This window comes from Schistocerca gregaria, chromosome X, assembly GCF_023897955.1.
Source record: "Schistocerca gregaria isolate iqSchGreg1 chromosome X, iqSchGreg1.2, whole genome shotgun sequence".
Classification (NCBI taxonomy): Eukaryota; Metazoa; Arthropoda; class Insecta; order Orthoptera; family Acrididae; genus Schistocerca; species Schistocerca gregaria.
In genome coordinates, this window is record NC_064931.1 from 622,281,783 (window position 1) to 622,290,058 (window position 8,276).

General features: G+C 39.0%; 1 protein-coding gene across 1 annotated transcript in view; it reads right to left on the reverse strand.

Annotated features, from left to right (window-relative positions):
- The window catches only part of LOC126299325 (uncharacterized), a 136,732-nt gene extending 129,860 nt beyond the window's left edge, over positions 1-6,872 (reverse strand). Inside the window, exon 1 of the mRNA XM_049991155.1 lies at positions 6,737-6,872. Within this exon, the coding sequence (XP_049847112.1) occupies positions 6,737-6,858 (122 nt within the window). The 5' untranslated portion in view covers positions 6,859-6,872. The remainder of the gene's footprint in view (positions 1-6,736) is intronic.
- Between the last annotated feature and the right edge of the window lie 1,404 nt (positions 6,873-8,276).

The following is an 8,276-nucleotide window of genomic DNA, read 5'->3' on the forward strand; positions in this document are numbered from 1 at the left end:
CCAACAAACCGACATATTAGACGTGAGTAGGCGTTTTGACTGACCGCCGAACATGTCTCGTCGGGATGTTGGGCAGGTAGGACCAGACGACAGCAGACATCAAAACCACACCCAACAAATTTTGCAATCTTCCGACAAAAGTTCGTGGGATGAAATGCAGTCACAATATACCCGACAAAGTGAGATATGGACGAAACCTTGAGGACAGTGTTTCTGGAGAAATGTAAAGACTGCAAATATATTTAGGATACATCGTGTGAGGAGTATAGCAATACTGAAGCAAGAAATGAAGCACATTGTTCCATTTTTTAACCAATCCAGAATGTTGTTTGTGGCACATAAAGTAAAACTCATTCTGGTTTTATTACCGATACTTGTAGGAAATGAAGTACAAAAATTGACGTATCGATATTGAATGGGCTTGAAGTCGAAAAATATAATTGCTTCATCGTTGTGTCAGTCAATCCAGCCATCATCGAAGCCCTATGCCATGGCGAGCAAACTGTGGGATTCTTTTGTCTTTTTTTTCAAGGTGCTTCATTTCTTACGTGTATGTTGTATGTCACCAATATGTGTAGTTACTAATTTTCGAATTTACAATGAGTTTCCTGATCTTATAGCTGATTTTATACTACTTACATAAACAACGTTCACATCAACATCCTTTAGTTTTCTTTTATCGTCATGTATTTCCTCAGTCATCTGTAAGTTACACTGCAGATTTCAGGAATCAATTAGCTAAAGCTGTGGAGATACAACACCCCAGAATTTGATGATGTCCAGCCACTCCGAAATGCACGATTCATTAATTCTTAGATAATTAGGGAAAATCATCTGATCTCAACTGATTAAGTAACAGAACTTGGGTGAATTACTTTCGCATCCTTTTACACAATTTTCTCTTGACTTTTTTTAATGCTTTGTACCTTTAAAACAGCCTAGTCAAATCCTCTCCTTTGTTTTTGTGTAAGACCAGCCGGATCCTGTAGAACAAAAAATGAATTTATGATAAACAAGTAACAACAACAGGACGGAGTTGTAGCCGCGGAGTGCATTTGGGCGACACGTGTGTAGGCTGTCACGAAATTGGTCTGTCAGTCGGTCGATAAACTGGGAGCTTTGTAGTGGTCTTTAAACTTATATACAATTATGAAACTAAGTACTTGTCGTATATAGAGTTCAAATCTTCTGAATTGTATCACCGCTGAGTGTGACCATATTGCTCAATCAAATTCATTTATTCTTGTGGCTTATCACTTATTCAACACACACCATCAGTTTGCCGTCAGAATGCTACTGCACAATTGTGTCACATATTATTTCATTGCATTATAATATTTATATGGTTTACTGCAGTCCAGTTGATACTGTAAAATAACCATCACTACGAAAAGTTAAACGCAATCTGATCAAACGCGTCGGAAACGGTGTAGTTTGATATAGTTGCTACACCGTTTAGAAAAATAAAAGCTGCGATAACACGCAAGGCCCTTTGAGAGACTTCCGACTGCTTACAATATAGGGAGTGCCATTGTGCGGGAAACAAAACTACGTTCTAAATCGATTAACAATATTCTACAAACATCTGGGAAGATGTCAGCAACTACACTAAATAATTGCAATGACTTTCTCCAGAGCTGTCTTTCATATAAAACGAAGAAGCTACATTACTATTATTTGCTTAACAGGTAACAATTGCTACAGAAACTCTACGAACAAAGTCCAGCAACATCACACAATTTTCCTTCTGTTCAGCTTCACAGAGCTCACTTGAGTGAACGACTAAACCGTTATCTCGTTGCGTATGTAACAACCGTCAACGCCTAGAAGCTTTCCAGTCGAAAGACTCGCGCAATTAAAAATATCTACGTTGCAATTGACTTCACGATACAGTAGCAGTACCTCTGATACATCGACTACTTTTGAAATAGCTTTTATGCGCAATACGCATAAAAAGTGCCTTAACTGCATGAAGATGAATATCTGAAAGTAATACGCAAAATATTTATCTGCCCAAAACATTTCCAACAAACTAAAATTCCGTTAACACCAAATTGTAGGATGAACTTCCCTCCGCAATCACATGACGCTCACCGCAGTGCAACCACTGTCGTCGTACTCATGGCAAATCGCAGAAAAATCAGCAGATGACCACTTTCAGTTGGTGTGCCACAAATTGCCCACAGTTAAATGCTAACTCAGTAAACCACAAATTAGCCATGAAATGAACCGTAAATTATGGCTTTAATTTGTTTTGCAATGGTTCAGTAACAAAAAACACAAGTACTCTTCTGAGGCATGTTCGAGTTTTGTAAAGGGGAACATCCTATATAACGACTACTGTAAAACCATTTTTCAAATAAACACGGGAAACATTCTTGAGTTGCAATTGCTCTATGACCAAGCTCACTGAAAATTACTAACATTCCTGTTCAATGCATTTCTTACGCCGTGGCTTGCAGTTGACGTAGCATAAAAAGCTTGGGATGGACAAGGCTACACTACGAGGATACTATGGAATCTTAAAGCTACCATTACCGTGTTGCAGCTACGCGAACATTACACAAAATACGGGAAGAAATCTTACATGAACAATGACTTTTCTATTCGTAGGTACACAACTGACGTTCAGCTTTTGGAAAGTCTCACGAAGTTTAGAGAACATTTACCTTAGACTAAATCTTTTCTTGCAGCACTTACTTTTCACCTGTAGTATGATTAATGAGTGGAAATACGTTTCTGATACTAACTGATGCAGCCACGTCACTGAAGAATGGTATTCAGATTCATGAAACACAGACGATATGTGGACAAACTTTTACTTTGAAAGGTATGCCAAAAGATATAGAATGTTTACAATCACTTCTTTGAAGCCACTACCGAACGAAGTTAAGAGTTGCACAAGTTTAAATAGTAATAAACGAAAATCGGTATAAAATGTGACGCGCTTACTAAAGAAATATTAATCAAAACAATTAAAAAATGACGTCGGTATCTACCTACATAACATCGCGCAATGATTGCTTTGCGCATGTTGAAATGTTAAGATAACGTTACTCACGCGTTTCACGAAGCACAGGACTAATTCAATATGAATAGTCGTACTAAGAGTGATAGTTTCGGTTCAGCGTAATAGCACATGCAACCGTTTATCTTGAGAAATGGTGGTATCACAATATCAGGTAAACACGGCTGCTATTAGAATGGCAAAACCAAACGATGGGAGCATAATATTTATATTTGTTTGGTAGAAGACATTACCAGTACTACTACACCACCCCCTGAAACATCATAATACACATCTTTCTATAAACTCGCTATTAGTCTGATAAGCAGCCCACGCGGCAGAATATAATACATCCTTGACGTATACTTACTCCCATATTGTCTAGTCATTTGGGCCACAACCCATTTCCCATCATTTTAGTGGAAGTCCCCCAGAATCTTTCAAGCAACATTAGCACTATAAACTCAAAAACCAACTGCAGACTACAGAATAATAGATTTAACTTTTCCACAGCACGAATCGAACGAATATGGAAACCACATACTTTGCATTAAAAACTGTAAAACATTACCAAAGGAGATTACAATCTTCAAGCGATGCTCGCAATATCAGGAAACTCACTCACCGAAATACGTGGAACAAACTGCACGATATCCACGAATCACAATCATTACCTTCGACTAGTATTAAAACTCAAAAATGCATATGAAAGTGCATTGACAGTTTAGATATACAAGTATCAAAATTAAGCATAAAATACGCTAGTCACATACTATTATGTATAAAAAACAAAGCGTACCTACCACCCTAAGTCAAACGATTAAAAAGCTGCGCCATATGCACCTCTCAACCTTCCCCATCCCTCACGAACATCTACAGAACACCCACAATGCCTAAAATTAACCCTGACAAAATAAATAACCAAATTAAACATTCCACCACTCATTAAAACCGGACAATAATTGAAACTTCCTGGCAGATTAAAACTGTGTGCCCGCCTGGGCGTGAGTCGTGCTTCGGTAGCTCAGATGGTAGAGCACTTGGCCGCGAAAGGCAAAGGTCCCGAGTTCGAGTCTCGGTCGGGCGCACAGTTTTAATCTGCCAGAAAGTTTCATATCAGCGCACACTCGGCTGCAGAGTGAAAATGTCATTCTGCGGACGATAATTACCTGTCAAGCGCGCCGTCCCATCACGGAACTGAAGCCGCCACCCTTCCCCCAACATCAATATACTGTATTTGCGTGTGCTGCTGTTTCATAACCGTTTTTTAGCAATGATCCACCAATAAACACCGAAACACTTAAATCTCTAAGATGACTGAGAAGCAATAATAGACCCATCCTCAATGTGTTCAACTAACCCAACAAATAATGGTTTTGTCCGTCAACCCACCATCCTAAAAACTACGACCCAACCCCCCAAACAACAGACCTCACAACCACGTTCCCAGGTTTCATCTTCCCAAAAGACAACTCAGTTTCGACAAGAAGCTTTCAGCCGCACACCCTTTCCTTTACTGTCACCTGCACAAAATAATTAATGGACTTTGAACAGACCTCTCTGGCAAAAGCAACACTTCCACAGGAAAACATCTCGAATGGCCGAGAACCAATAATTTACCCAAATCTTCACGTAGTGTCGTACTCATATCCATAAACAACGAAAGACGAATTAGACGATCATTCATTAACATCACACCGAAATAACCATTAGAAAGCCAAAAACCAATCCGTAACTATAAAATACCAACAGTACAGTAACTCCAAACCAGCCTACACACAACTCGTGCAACAATCCTACTAGACGGAAACCCTCATGTCAATGACACACTAACATTACTTAAAACCACTTTTGAATGATTAAGCACCACAACCTTTCTAACTACTCATGTATGAAGATGAATAAACACACACACTGCTGTTGAGTGAAGACACACATTATATCCTCTAACAACGAACATGAACCCGACGAACCAAATCTAGAGCTCCTAAGTAACAGACTGAATTACCCGCCAGGTTTCCCTCAAACACACATTATTAGACATTTTTCACAATGTGGGTGGCTAAACTATTGACGCAACCTTTCACAATTTGCCCCATAGAATATTTGATATTCGATCTGTAAATTCTATCGGACAGTGATCACTGTGTAGAGGGATATCTAGAAATATATTACACGACTATAGAAATATGGGCCCGGAGCCTGTGTGGTAGTTCGTAAATATCAAACAAGGGAAGTATCAATACCTTCACATATGGTGGTTATGGAGTTGCAAGTGCTGTCCCAATGACCTAACCGCTATAAAATATCTAAATTATCACTCGCCTATATAAGAATCGGCATTAAGTATTATTCCGATCGAGTATGTATGTTTATGGGAACATATCACAAATATTACTCTTCACTTTGTCACTTGCAAAAATATCTCAGGACTCTAACAATCTTGAGACGAACTGCTTCAGTAAAGTTTTCGACCGAGGGAAGAAACAAAATTGTATACGTTTGGTCTCATGTTTACAACTACTTTCATTAACATACATTTGCAACATACAACTGAAAGCGAAGTCCTGGTCCGCAGTTGTGTGTCTGCCAATTTATGGCTTATATATACATTTCTTCGTTCCTAAACAAGGAGAAATCATTTTTGCAAAATTTAGTGCAGTCCACAGCTTAGTGGCCGCCCATGCATACGATTAAATCTTGAATTACATTTAATTACCAACTTCTACTTTCGTCGTGACTCACGTGTAAACAAATATGGAAATCCTATACTTAGGGGAAAACATGCCGTATAGTTCAGCTTTGGCTATGGTAGTACTAAGCTCCCCAATAAAGGAGGAAAACAAAAACATAGCAGAAGGAATGGCATGCACAGAGAACAACGTTAATTAAAATATTAACAGTTTAAAACTACACGAAAGCAGTGTTCACCCATAAACAAATGGCCTGACTACTATTACGTACTCGCACTCTCACTTACCTCGGCAGTTTCGCATACAAACTATACCTTACATCCAGTGGGTTTCAGGTTTTATATGAATGAGAAACTTCTACTCTCCACCGTATTTCGTAAACACTGCGAACGTAGAAAATGCTACTAACAACACGAATGGTTGCAATCAAGGAGGCTACGGTACACAATCCACTTGAGTGACTATGATCAAACATCTCCCACCTTCATCGCATTACTAGGTCTTCGTAACACATTAATAATCTAAGAAAGTGTTCATAACACAATGTCAATTCAAAAGTATGAGCTGTTTTTTTGTAAGGAAATTTACACACTTGTACCGAAGGCAAACGTAACACTACGTGAAATCTCAAGGGTGGCTTTGTAGCGTACAGTACGCAGTTTTATGTTTAAGTACCTAAGAAATAAGTCGTTAGAACTGAAACTACCACAATCAAACTACTACCACTCGTTCATGTTCAGTACTAAGTGACCCTCGACGAGTTGTCAGCTACAATTTCTCCAAACGGAATTAGATTTTCAGGTGGGATTTTTCTTCCTTCATTAGGCAGCAGGGGGTAACTGCACACCGTCAGCACAACACTTTTTCATGACAGTTCCGAAACAACTGCTACTGAGGAAAATACATTTCAGGAATATAATTAGGAATCCCACTGAATAACTGAAGACATTACACGAACGAGAATGTTACCAGCAACTGTCTCGATGCGTTGTGCGCTGACAGTCACACTACATTCTTAAATTATAAAGAGACTTACCTCAAGATGGTTATGGCGATTTCTGGTGGTAGGCTGCCGATGACATCGAAGTTGAAACAAGATATGGATGGACACGCGACCGCCAGTCCCATCACAGACAACAGCGAGTAGAAAGGCTCCATTTCTGCACTGACCTTACCACAAACTACGCCAGACAACGAGCAAATAGCGCACAGCGCCCTCTTCCTTTCCTTATATGTGCTCTGTCTGTGACGTCACAATGCGAGCGCGTTGCAGTGCCCCCTACTGCGAATTAAGGGAACGAACTGCTGTGACGTCAGATATCGTGCACAGCCACACAACGAATACTGATATCAGCTGTGTCGTGTCAATAACAAAATGTTTGCCTTGCTGATTTTGTGAGAACATCGTCACACAAAACTCGGCAACGGATACTTGATGTTGTTAGTGGAACTTCTGCGTGGAAAGCTTATGACTGTTCTTTATAGGTATGTCATTGCTTATATACATCCAGTTAGTGAAAATATCTCGATAGATGTAATTAAGCTATTATTATTTCAGTTTGTTCATGTATGACGGGTGCATCAACATATATCCTCATATTAGCTCAATTTATCGGTTGGAGATTGTCTATTGGTAGTAGTGGTCGTTATGCTTGGCATCCAATTTTCTATTCATGAACCAATGTGCAAGTGTTACAACGTCTTACACAAGTTCGTTGTACATAATTAGCATTAGTATCCTCCTGAAAACCATTAATAGAAGTAGAGTACGAGTAGTGAAATTTTTATATGGTGGTCATTGATTAAAGAGGCCTACGAAGACGGATAAGAAAGATGCCCACGACCGGTAACGAAGCTGCTTTTTTGCAAATATCGTAATACGGCGAACAATAATTCTCAAATAACTTCTGCCTATAAAACTATACCATAGCACTTCATTACCTTACTCTCAGAGCAACTAGATGTCACTATAAAATATTTTTAATCGTATGTGTTTTATTCTGTACAGGTAAGCCCATTCATCCGTTCCAAAAAGATCAAGGATTTTCTTTTCGTCTACAGGGCATCTTATATTCCTTGGCTACTCTAATGTTGAACTGTTTGATTCCGACAGTGTGTCTTGTCCTTTTCATTATTTATTTTACTACACAATTGAGCTAAAAAGAAAAAAAATGCGTTCGAACTTAATGTAAATTCATTCAGCACTCAGACTAGGCGAGTCCAGCTGTAGTTTATCAGTGACAAAAATGAATGTGACACTGAAATCTGCTATTCGTAGGTTTCTGTATCCATCGAGAGTCTGTTATTTGCCAGCTTACGAACAAAACACACTTCATCCTTTACATTCATGAGTTACTTCTATAATTAGTTATTGTGTTTATGCAAATACGGGTTAAACACCCGTGGAAAGGGCATATGGAAACTCAGCTGCCACAAACCATATGACTTTACATCCATGTAGGAAGACGTTTTCAAAAACTAGCGTCACGTTATGCTTATAGTACGATTACATTTTAGTTTTGTCGACGTAAACCGTAGAGGGATTGAAGCCATTCTGTATCAACTGAACATTCGAA